We start from the raw sequence: 13,190 nt of genomic DNA, 5'->3' as shown, positions 1-13,190 counted from the left end.
AATGAACTCCATCCGCCTTGTTCTTTCCCTTGCTGCCTCTTTAAAATGGGAAGTCCATCAGATGGATGTTAAATCTGCCTTCTTGCATGGGGACTTGCAGGAAGAAATCTATATGGAACAACCCATTGGCTTCATACAAACAGACTCCAGCCTTGTTTGTCGACTTAAGAAATCCCTTTATGGCCTCAAGCAAGCTCCTCGGGCTTGGTATGCCAAAATGGATAGCTTTCTTTTAGAATCTGGCTTTTCTAGGTGTCATTCTGACAATACTGTCTACACCAAGAAAGTGGGCAACTCTCTTATCATCCTTGTTCTTTATGTTGATGATCTTATTCTTACTGGTAGTGATCCCAACCTTATAAACCATGTGAAGTCCAGCCTTAAAAAGAAATTTGAAATGACAGACTTAGGACATTTACACTATTTTCTTGGTCTTCAAGTCTTGCAATCCCAAGAGGGTATTTTCCTTTCTCAGTCCAAGTATGCTTGTGATATTCTTCGTCATTTTCACATGGAAGACTGTAAGCCAGCCCCTTCTCCCTTTCAGTCTGGAGTCAAACTTTCAGTCTCTTGTACTTCTCCTGAAGTTGATGCTACCTTATACCGTCAACTTGTCGGAAAACTCCTGTATTTAACCCATACTCGTCCTGATCTTTCCTTTGTTGTTGGCCTTGTTGCTCGTTTTATGCAAAACCCCCGTGAAAGTCATTGGAAAGCAGCTAAAAGAATACTTCGTTATGTTCGAGGTACAGTACAGTTTGGGATTCATTACAGTGCCAAAGCAGCTCCTCTGTTAGTTGGTTTCACTGATTCTGATTGGGCTGGTGACCCTGATGATCGGAAGTCTACTGCCGGTTATGTCTTCACTCTTGGTTCAGGACCTATTACATGGGCTTGTAAGAAACAGGTTGCCATTTCTCTTTCGTCAGCAGAAGCAGAGTATCGTGGTGCCGTGGAAGCTAGTAAGGAAGCCTTGTGGCTTCGTCAGATCCTATCAGAGTTTGGCTTTGAGCAGCAGCATTCAACCACACTTTGGTGTGATAATCAAAGTGCCATTCAGCTATGCAAAGATCCAGTCCAGCATCAGCGCAGCAAACACATTGAACTACACATGCACTTCATCAGAAAGCTCATTCATGATCATGTTCTTGAAGTGCAATATTGTCCAACAGATGATCAGGTTGCAGACATCTTCACAAAGGCTCTCACAGAGGCGAAGTTCACTAAACTTCGATATATGCTTGGAGTTCAGGAAGTTGTCACTAAGGGGGGATAGGCTCTAGTGCCTCCTTCCTTCTCCTATTGTGTCATATTTGTAAATCCTTCAATCCTATCCCAAGTTGTTCTTAAGGGGGGATGTTAGGATATTCCGACACATAGGATATAGTTAAGTTCAACTTGGTCTAGTATAGAGTTAGGTTAGAGTTAGGTAAAGTGTGTTTCTTTACCGTTGTACATTTTGTAACTTACAATCCGACGGTCACGATATGTAGTGATCCGACGGTTCACTCTCACCTCGGTATTACCGACACTTGATCCGTGGCTTGACACCCGATTGGTCCATGAGTTCTATTTAAAGCGCATGGAGGGTCATTGTTCGGGTAATCCGTGCATGAGAGAAGCTTATGTAAATTTTCATTCTTTGATTAATAAATTGCCTGTAGTACCCACGTTGGGACAGGCCGTGGACTGTTTCCCTCCTTGCACTCTGAGGGTTTTAACCACGTCAAAAATACTGGTGTATTGATTTGAGATCTGGTTGTGAGCGGTGTCCTTTTGGTATTCTTTCTGTGGAACTTACCCTGTAAATTCCTACAAGCTACAACAATGCTGCTCTTCCTTCCATCCTCATACATTTCTCTCACCATATCCATCATGGTGGACAAGTCTTGCTTCATGTCTCCATTAAAGGAACTTCGGGAGCAAGAAGAATTTGAGAAATCACTTGTAGAAGTTGTCATTTTCAAAATGCATAAAAGAACTTCAAACAAGATTAATAAAGAGCTTATTCAGCAACCTTTTGCAAAAAAACTTTTGTGCTTCAAGGATTGCCTTGAGGTCCTTTGGGATAGAAGAATGTCTTCAGGCCTTCTTCCTTCTTGTCCTTCCTGGACTAAGCTATCAATAGCTTTCCCTTTGCCTTTGCAAACTCAAGCAATAGTCAGTCTGCAACCAAGCATACAATCAATGAGACAATCAATCCTTGACTGTCCAAACACCTTTCAGATAAGCGATTCTTTTCCCTGTCAATCAAGAATTCTGATACAACCTTCTTTGAAGGTGGGGTTAATCAATCTTAAGCTTCGATACCACCTGATCTGAAAATGGGGCTCTTAGGTTTCTTGTCTAATTTACAAGAACCTCTCCCACTTCCAAAGCTTTAAATTTTCCCAAGTCTTAATGATTAACCAATGCGGAAATAAACAATGCTTGTAAATGTGGGGGTATGCTGGTATTTGTTTTCAGCTGATTATTTACTTAAAAATCTGTTGTTTATGTTCATATGGGAAGATACTTAAACTGATATACAAATGCATATAATATTGGTTAAAGCAACAGTAAAAACAAACACATAAGACAACAATATAATATGGAATTCACCCTGATATCTTGGGCTACGTCTCCTTGAGCTCTAATCAACTCGATTAGGCTCTCTGGGGTTATGGCTTCAATTCTTTTACAAGTGCTACACTTAACTCCAATGTTTTATACAGGAACATTGGGCTCAGAACACAATATTATCCCTTGGCTCTTGGAGATCTTCGGCTTTCTAGCTCTGGCTCTGGGCTCTGGCTCTGGTTCTTGCTCTGGCTGTGGCTCTGACTCTAGCTCTAGCTCTATGGCTCGGGCTCTAGTTCTGGCTCTTAGTTCTCACTTCTCGTGCTTGTTCTGGCTCTTGCTCTGGCTTCTCCAAGCTCTTTCTCTTGGCCTTTGCATGCCTCAGTGAGTCGCTCGACCTCCAAGCAACTCCAACAACAATATATGTTGCTGTCAATTGAGCTCTCTGGCCTGCGGCTCTGCCTCTGACCTTTGGTGGCTCTGCCCATGACAGTGAGCTCAGCTCTAGTTTTTCTGCTTCCAGGTCCGCTTACTGCTTCCTCTCCTTCTCCTCTTCTTCTCCTGTTCTCTCTGTTCTTGGCCTAAGGCCATTCTGTCTCACGACTGTTTGAATCCCTTCTTTCGGTTGTTTCAGTCACTGCATCACCGCAGAGGGAAAATGGCCACCTATTCCATAACAGATAAGTGTCAGCTTCACCGGAAACACTCGATCGTTTGAAACAACCATTATTTCCATTTACTCCAAGAATGCCCACGAACACGAATTTCTGCCAACTCATCTTCCACCTCGGACTTCAAACCTTTATGTGTTGTGTCTTAATTCTCCATCGGGTCTGGTCTTCCATCAGGCGCAATCTTTGCCGTCAGATCTGGAGCCCCCAGATCCTACGGTGTTTGCTCATTTCGCGCGGTTGACTTGCTCGGCCGTTAGCACGCGATGAGAGGCAGTTTTCTCTCTCATCCACCTGACACGCATCGTGCGATGAATGGAATCTCTCGTTTTCTTCTAAATCCGCTTACCGCCTTGATGTGCCTCCGATATACCACTGGTTTTTGGAGTGCGGGACCCGCCTTTCGCCTTAGCGCTTTCCCTACAGTTTCCCGGCTTCGCATGTGACCGAGCGCTTTGGGGCTTATCCTTCTTGAGGGGTTTTGCCTCGTGCATTAGAAACAGCCTCCATTTTCTGATCTGAGCCTCCTAACTGCCATTTTTGCGCCACGCACAGTCCCCATGGGCCAATAGTCAATGCGCTTTGACCGAAGGTCCTCATTGCTCTGTGCTGGCTACAAATTGTCGTTGTTCAGAGGTTATTTCTTATAGGCTTCGACATCCACAAGACTTTAAACTTTTGTATGAGTTTTTACAGAGTTCAGGTAGCTTTAAGAGAGTTTAGGGATCCAATTTCGGATCACGCCTTCCCACTAAAAGAACTTTTGGTCCACCAAAAGACTGATATACTAATCTGAGCATTAAATGAGAGTAACAACACCCTCTTTTTTTCAGCCTCCCTACTCTTGCCTTTGCATAGTGCTTCTGATCCAAAGTCTCTGACCACTTCCGTTCTTGGATTGGTTGGTTGTCTTGGGAAGAACTGTTTTCCTCCTTGACTTCATGTAGAGGTTCTGCTGTGAAGTTTCCAGAAGGTAGTTTGAACTTCTTTGCCTTGATCCTTCATCCAAGGTGGCTCAAACAAACGTGAAGTACATCTGCTCCACAAGACTTTCATTTGTACCTGTTTGAAAAGCTGCCAATAACAACTGTTAACAACAGAAGGCATACAGACAACAACTGCATGGGCTAACTCCTGCTTCAACAAAGAAACAAATTTCACATCTTGTGAACCCTTCCATGTCTTATATCTGCATAAAAATGATTAGCTAGATAACAAGCCAATAAAACATGCCTTTACAACAAATGACCCTTCAAGTCGAGCATGTAGGAAAAAGACCTTTAGGACTCTTTTCCAAGAGATGAAACACTTCATCATTATCTCCATTTTAGAGACCAAGTTAACTTTTCCCAAGCCAACATCACATGCATCTCATTCTCATGCATGCATTCCATCTATCAACTTTCAATTAAGTACACTGTACTTTCGAAGCTGAAATGAACATATTGTTGCAACAATAAAGTGAGTTTCATACTCAACTTATTTCCATTTACCATTTGGTAAGATCCTGCAACTTGCATTTATTCCATAAAGAAATGCAAACATGTGCATCACTAGATATGCAGCCTTAATTGGATAAGAATTCTAACCATTTCTTACCAATCCATTTCAGAGGTCCCTCCTTTGTTTGCACGTCAGCATCAATATGTGAATCATCCTGAACCACATCAATCATGGAATCTTTATTTCCATCCCTGCCATTTTCTTTTTCCACCTTCTCCTTCAGCTTTGGTGGAAGCAGTGCTGGATTCAAAGTCCAACATCTTTCAGTAATATGCCCTTTCTTATGGCAGTAAGTGCAACACATGTGCATCCTTTTGACAACATGATTTGCCTTGTCCTGTGGACCTTTGGCTGCTTGCTTCTTTTCCTTCAAAGGTTCCTGTATGTGGCCATCCTCTTCCAACATCCAGAAACATAATGGTTATCCAAACCACTAAAGGAACATGCAATTCTTTTTCCTTGCGTTACAAAATCAAAAGGAATGTGTTTAGAACCAGACTTATACCCGCCTCTTTCACCTTTATTGCCTTCATGAGGAGGTGAAGCAAATGAAGAAGTGGCTCCCTTTGGAACACCATCACTTTCTTCAAGTTTGTTAGAGTTTCCACAACTCTCTGGTTCAAGTGTGTGCTTTTGAACACTTGCATCATGCGAATGATGTTTCGAGCTATTGCATTCCTCCCGAATACAATCCTCACACTTCTAAGGTAGAGGACCTGCAATGAATCTCCTTTTTGGAACTATTTCAATGGTCTTCATGGCAGCTTTGGAATTCTCTCCATAAGACTGTCCATAGCCAAGACCCAAATACTTAGGCCTTTCCTCAACCATTATTGGTTCGACAATACCTTGTGCATGCTTTCCCAAGCCCTTTCCTTCATAGCCCATCTTGGACATTAGCTTGGAACCCATGCCTTTGGTATGTTTTTCAAAAGAACCAATATAAGCATTCTTAGAAGAATTTGAAGACAAACATGAATGGTTTACCTCTTCTTCAATATGATACTTGGCCAAGGCTTCTTTTTCAACAAAGAGTTGTGACTCCAACTCATACATCCTTTTCAAGTTCATATTTTCAATATGAAGTTGCCTCTCCATTTCTTGCAATTTTCCAGAAAGAATTTGCTTCTCTTCCTCCACGGAATTCAACTACTCTCTAAGTATGTTGCTCTTCCTTCCATCCTCATACATTTCTCTCACCATATCCATCATGGCAGACAAGTCTTGCTTCATGTCTCCATTAAAGGAACTTCGGGAGCAAGAATAATTTGAGAACTCACTTGTAGAAGTTGTCATTTTCAAAATGCATAAAAGAACTTCAAACAAGATTAATAAAGAGCTTATTTAGCAACCTTTTGCAACAAACCTTTTGTGCTTCAAGGATTTCCTTGAGGTCCTTTGGGATAGAAGAATGTCTTCAGCCCTTATTCCTTCTTGTCCTTCCTGGATTGAGCTATCAATAGCTTTCCCTTCACCTCTGCAAATTCAAGCAATAGTCAGTTTCCAACCAAGCATACAATCAATGAGGCAATCAATCCTTGATTGTCCAAACACCTTTCAGACAAGCGATGCTTTGCCCTGCCAATCAAGCATTATGATACAACCTTCTTTGAAGGTGGGATTAATCAATCTTAAGCTCCGATACCACCTGATCTGAAAATGGGGCTCTTAGGTTTCTTGTCTAACTTACAAGAACCTCTCCCACTTCCAAAGCTTTAAATTTTCCCAAGTCTTAATGATTAACCAATGTGGAAATCAACAATGCTTGTAAATGTGGGGGTATGCTGGTATTTGTTTTCAGCTGATTATTTACTTAAAAATCTATTGTTTGTGCTGATATGGGAAGATACTTAAACTGATATACAAATGCATATAACAGTGGTTAAAGCAGCAGTAAAAACAAACACATAAGACAACAATATAATATGGAGTTCACCCTGATATCTCAGGCTACGTCTCCTTGAGCTCTAATCAACTCGATTAGGCTCTCTGGGATTATGGCTTCAATTTTTTTATAAGTGCTACACTTAACTCCAATGTTTTATACAGGAACATTGGGCTCAAAACACCATCTTATCCCTTAGCTCTTGGAGCTCTTCGGCTTTCTAGCTCTAGCTCTTGCTCTGGCCGTGGCTGTGGCTCTAGCTCTGGCTCTGTAGCTCAGGCTCTGGTTCTGGCTCTCATCTCTCGCTTTTGGCGCTCGCTCTAGCTCTTGCTCTGGCTATGGCTCGCGGCTCTCTGCTCTGGCTTCTCCAAGCTCTTTCTCTCGGCCTTTGCATGCCTCGGTGAGTCGCTCGACCTCCAAGCAACTCCGACACCAATATATGCTGCTGTCAATTGAGCTCTCTGGCTCTGTGGCTCTGCCTCTGACCTCTGGTGGCTCTGCCCATGACAGTGAGCTCGGCTCTGGTTTTTTTGCTTCTAGGTCCACTTATTGCTTCCTCTCCTTCTCCTCTTCTTCTCCTGTTATCTATGTTCTTGGCTTAAGGCCAATGTGTCTCACGATTGTTTGAATCCCTTCTTTCGGCTGTTTCAGCCACTGCATCACCGCACAGGGAAAATGGCCACCTGTTCCATAACGGATAAGTGTCAAGTTCACCAGAAACACTCGATCGTTTGAAACGGCCGTTATTTCCGTTTACTCCAAGAATGCCCACGAACACGAATTTCTGCCAACTCATTGTCCATGTCAGACTTCAAACCTTTATGCGCCGTGTCTTAATTCTCTGTCGGGTCCGGTTTTCTATCAGGCGCAATCTTCGCAATCAGATCTGGAGCCCCCAGATCCTACGGTGTTCGCTCATTTCGTGCGGTTGACTTGCTCGGCCGTTAGCACGCAATGAGAGGTGGTTTTCTCTCTCATCCGCTGGACACGCGTCGTGCGATGAATGGAATCGCTCATTTTCTTCCAAATCTGCTTACCGCCCTGATGTGCCTTCGATATACCGCTGATTTTTGGAGCGCGGGACCCGCCTTTTGCCTTAGCGCTTTCCCTACGGTTTCCTGGCTTCCCATGCGACCGAGCGCTTCGGGGCTTATCCTTCTCGAGGGGTTTTTCCTTGCGCATTAGAAACAACGTCCGTTTTTTGATCTAAGCCTCCTATCTACCATTTTTGCGCCACACATAGTCCCCATGGGCCAATGGTTAATGTGCTTTGACCGAAGGTCCTCGTTACTTTGTGCTGGCTACAAATTGTCGTTGTTCCGAGGTTATTTCTGATAGGCTTCGACATCCACAAGACTTTAAACTTCTGTATGAGTTTTTACAAAGTTCGTGTAGCTTTAAGAGAGTTTAAGGATCCAATTTTGGATCACTAGCATGTCTCCTGGGGGTGTTGTTGCTAATGGGGATGGGTTTGTTTGATGTGTTCCATCGATTCCATTTCCTTATGGTTATTAAGGAGATTGAATCCCTTATAGTGACCTCTCTCATCACATGTTTTCCCTAGCTCGTTGCTTGCTTGGGTGGACCTGGGAGGAGGAGGTGTTAGATAATACTTGAATTGAAGTTTGTGTATTTCGGACACATTGTTATCTAAAAGAAGTTCTAAATATTTTGAAGAAGGTTGAGGCACACATTGATAAGAAGAGTTGGTTGGTTTTTTCTTGTAAGTGCGCCATTATCCTTGGTACGAAAGCCCACAATTGTTTCTCTATTTTATTATCATATTCGGGGTGGTTGGGTGGTTCAAGGCAGGAGAGTGAAGTCTTCTTCAGGTTGGAGCTTGAAAATACTTCAGGGTGGCAGGGTGGTTCTAGGACAAGTTGGAGCTTGCAGGGTGTTGGAGCATCCTTTCACTTGAAGCTAGTTAAGTTAGAGCATTGGAGTGTCCTTGCAGTTGGAGATGGTAAACCAGAGTGTCAGAGCATCCTTTCAGGAGTTGGAGCTTCCTGATAAATTGAATGCTTCTCTAGAGTACTAAGAAGTTGAAGCTTCCCTTTTAGTTGGAGTTGAAGCATTTTTGTACTCATAAAATATTAGAAAAGCGTTTGGTGGTTTTTCTGCTGGAAGGGTATCCACCTAAAAAAATTGTTGTGTATTACTCTTGTGATGTGTTGATGATTATTGTTCTATTATTCATGCTCTAAACTTTTATAATTAACTAATTGTAAGATAAATGTTGATTCACCTACCTCTCAATATTTCTAACATACATATTTCATATATGCTAAGATATTCACCATTTGTGGTATGACAAGATATAACCTATGTTCACATAGAAAGATATCACATCCAAACATAAAGCCGAGATATTCACTTGTTCTAAAATGAGCCTATGATCACAAAAAAGATAACACAATCTAGATTGAAATTTGTCATTGTATGTAACCTATCTATTTTAAACATAATATGATTCCTTACATCATAAAGTTTATCCCTAAAAAATGGAGACATAAAAAAAAATGGCCCATATCAATGGAAGAGAGCCTATGTAATATATGTTTTCCCTGTCCTTTGGAAAGTATCATTGCAAAAGGCAGTGTAAATAATCTCCCCTGTTTGTTTGATGTATCCCATCTTGGATAATGCATCAACAACAACATTATGTTCCCTGTACATATGTGAAAAGGTCAGTCCATGGAAACTTCCAATCAGTATTTTAATTCTTTTCATCCAATTTATGAGCAAGGGAGGTTCAAAAAAAGACCGCATTAGCACCCAATCAATATTAACCACTTTGGAGTCTCCAAAAACATCCATAGACTCGTTGAATTGCACATTATAAGACTTCCTAAAATGCAATAATCTTAACTTGGGTATTAGAACATGCCCCCACTGTTCCAGCCAAAAAAATAATAAGTACCTAGTTTTATACCTATATATATGCTCCACTACAATGATAATTATTGCAATAATTATTGCAAACTGCCCCCATAAAAAACCATTAAACATTTGCTCCATAATACTTAGAGTTAAATACATCTCAATAAACCCTTCTCATTCACTAACCCGATTATAATATATCCGTACTATTCTATTTCATTGTAATATATCTTTTCTATCCTTATAACGTTGTTATAAAAATTACTTGAACCCCATAACATTTATCTATTACAAAATGTCATTTTTCACTTAAGCATGAAGCATAGTAATACCCCAAAAAAAAAATTGTGCTTACATGGAATGTAAATTATTAAGCATTCAGATCAAAAGGTTACATCACTTAATCATATCAACTACAAATATTATTAAGCACTCGGATCAAAAGGCTACATCACTTAATCATATCAACTACAGATTTATTTTTGATATGTCAAAGATTTTGTTTGCTATACTAAACCCCATGTGATGTGTGTGGCCCATTGTGTGTTTTGCTATATAATATATCAATCTACATCATTATATTAATTTTGTTGATAGCGACATTTATTCGGATGTGACAAAACGGGCGGACTTGTCTGAAATTTTCAATCAAAGACCACGACAAAATGCCATGCCACGTGTCCACAAGCCTTATCCAGTATAAATCAGCCTATAAATATTTTATAATAAAACATTAAATTAGCTATATATTATTAGATAAATGGTTGTGCATGGAACAATGAGGTAGAGGGTCGTTTCCCACGTGGCACCACGAGCGATGCACTAAGCAGCACATGCCACTAACTAAGGAATCTGGCGGAGGTCCACATCGTTTGGTCCGACGGGGAACTGCCAGTTTGGAGGAGCCGACTAATTTAGCGAGCTGTCCTGCTCAGACTGACGCGGGCTGAGGTAAGGTGGGCTTGTGCCATTGCAAAGCATCAAGTTTCATGCCCACTTCTGCCTGTCAATTTCATGCATGGAAATGGTTCAAAATTTAATCATTTTTTCCGCAGATTTCAATCGAGAGATTTTATTGGGCATTGAGATACTTCACTTTTGCTCCACGGTTTTGACTCTATTATTTAATGCCGTGAGCTAACAACCTGCACGTTCAGAGATTTGAGTTGTGACATGGAGTGACGGCAGTTTCTATTTCAGACCCTATTGAAACATAAATGTTTCTGACATGCAAGGGGAATAGCAGTTGCCTTGCTGCTAAAATGCCATAGTCAACTTTGAGGGAAATATAAATGCAAAGCAACTGCTATTCCCCTAGCATGTCAGACTGCATTTATGTTTCAATAGGGTCTGAAATAGGACTCGCCATGGAGTGACCGGGGAATGTTATATGCCTTTATATATATATAGTCTAGGTCAGGATATCATTAATGTTGAATGAAAGAATCTTACACTACTACACTGTTACAAGTATTGTATACTGTGTGAGATGATAGTTTATTATGTCATTGCTTAAGCAGTAATCAGTTTATGTATTAGTCGTAGTTACCGTACAAAATATTTTGTTGTGTTTTTAACGTAGATATTGGAGTTTTGGCTTTCAAAGGTGGTGATGTATGTCTGCCGCCACCACTAAGGCTTTGGAGCTCAAGGTGATGTCTTATTAGTTAAAAATAAATAATATTATTTTGTATTAGTGGAGAAATGGTTACATAGTTGTAACGTATCTCCTTAGTTTAGGATTTGTTCCTAGAGTTTAGGAGTTTGTTTGCAACTACCTAATTTCTAGTGATGTACTTAATATTGTAATCATTCATTTGATGAATAGTAAAGTGAACGGAGAGAAAGTCTCTTCTTTGTTTGAGTGCAGTGTCCAGGTGCAGTACTCACCTGTGAGCTGCAACTCCTCCTTTTTAATTCAAGTCTGATTTTTATCTTGGTATCAGAGCATAGGGTAGAGACAGCCTTAATTTTTTTTTTTAGGGATGCATCATTGATTACATAGCTGTAGTGGCAGTAGAGCATGTAGGAGTATTTGTAAGATCAGGTGGACTGCAGTAACACCTGGAGCGTAGGGTCTCAGATGACTGATCATCTCTGAACCGAAGAAAGGGTTGGCGCCCATTTTTTAGCAGAAGCAGGAGTTGGCGTGGATTTTTCGCGCACAGTCGCGCCATTCTATAGCAGAAGCAACAGCGGGCGCGGGATTTTAAGGAATATTCGCTCCATTGGCGCGGATTTGAGGCTGCTAATCGCGCTAGTGCACTAGAAAGCTCTATTGGCGCGGAAAATAAAGCAATAATTGCGCCAGAAAACGTGAGACGCATCGATTTTTTCCTGGCGCGGATTTTTAGCCGGTGAGTAGCACCTTTAACTGGAAAGAAGCACCAACCTCTTTCTCCTTGAAAAATCTGCAATTTTTGCAGATTGGTCTTGCCCGGCAGTGGCATGTGGAAATTTATGCTCGGTGGCAGCAGACCTGACTTGCCCGGTGGTGGTGAATTGGGGTTCTTTGATATGCTCGGTGGTAGCAGATCGGACCTACCCGGTGGTGGCGAATTAGAGCTCTTTGATCTGTTTGGAGGCAGCAGATCGGATTTGCCCAGTGGTGGCGCGTTGCAGCTCCTTGATTTGTTCGGTGGCAGTAGATCAGATTTTCCGGGTGGTGGCATATTGGAGTTGTTTTTGATATGTTCGGTGGTAGCAGATCGGATTTGCCCGGTGGTGGCACATTGAAGTTCCTAATCTGTTCGGTGGCAGCAAATCGGACTTGCCCGGTGGTGGCTCATTGAAGTGTTCAGTTGGATAGAAATGAATAATAGTATAGAATCATATTTCCACGAGTCTGGCAAACTTGATGGATCGAATTTCTCCAACTGGAAATTCAAAATGCAAACTTTGCTGGAAAGTGTAAATGCATGGTCTATCGTCATAGGAGATGAGCAGAGATATGGAACAACGACCCAAGAACAAGAATGGGATAAAAGAGAAACGAAAGCAAAAGTTATATTAAAGATGTCCATTAAGGACAATATTATCCCACATATCAGAGATTGCAAATCAGCCGCTGATATATGGACAACGATCAAGAACTTGTACGAGACACAGAATACAAACCATGTTCTATCACTCAAAGGCAAGCTGTTTGCATTGAAGATGGAGGAGAATGAGTCCGTTGCTGGATTCATGGCCAGAGTTAAGGACCTGAGTGACAGATTGGGAGCTATCAGAGAGAAAGTTTCCGACTTAGATCTGGTCATGCTCACATTGAACAGAATGACTAATGAATACCAGACTTTCATCACAGGGCTGTCAGCAAGAGAGAAAGCCCCTTCATTTGATGAGCTAACAACGATTTTGCTACAAGAAGAAGAGCGATGACAGAATTTAAAAACTTAGAGCAATGATCTTGCTCTGATGGCAAAAAGGAGATAGTATAGAGGGAAGCAGCACCAGCACCAACACCAGCACCAGCAACCGTAGCAGAAAGGAGCCAACACATTTCAAAAGAGATCATTTAAAGGTATGACTGATAACATTTTTAAGAAATGTTTTTACTGTGGAAAACCTGGTCATCAGATTAAAGAATGCTATAAGAGGCAGGCAGATGAACGAAGAAGCAAATAGAGAAAACATCAGGGTTATTTTGCTGGGGAAGAGGAGGACCACAGCCACGAACTTCGACTATTTAC

At 41.4% G+C, this 13,190-nt stretch overlaps 1 protein-coding gene across 1 annotated transcript; it reads left to right on the top strand.

The window, feature by feature from the left end:
- The first annotated feature begins 12,387 nt into the window (after positions 1 to 12,387).
- LOC149185758 (uncharacterized) lies at positions 12,388 to 12,879 on the top strand. The gene has a single exon (XM_089409136.1). It carries the CDS (start codon positions 12,388 to 12,390, stop codon positions 12,877 to 12,879), a length of 492 nt encoding a protein of 163 aa, XP_089265262.1.
- The last annotated feature ends 311 nt before the right edge of the window (positions 12,880 to 13,190 follow it).

This window comes from Pinus tabuliformis, chromosome 3_1 (genome assembly GCF_031772625.1).
Source record: "Pinus tabuliformis cultivar Carrire ecotype Pingquan chromosome 3_1, CPIR1, whole genome shotgun sequence".
Lineage (NCBI taxonomy): Eukaryota > Viridiplantae > Streptophyta > Pinopsida > Pinales > Pinaceae > Pinus > Pinus tabuliformis.
This window is presented reverse-complemented; position numbering and strand designations above follow the sequence as displayed.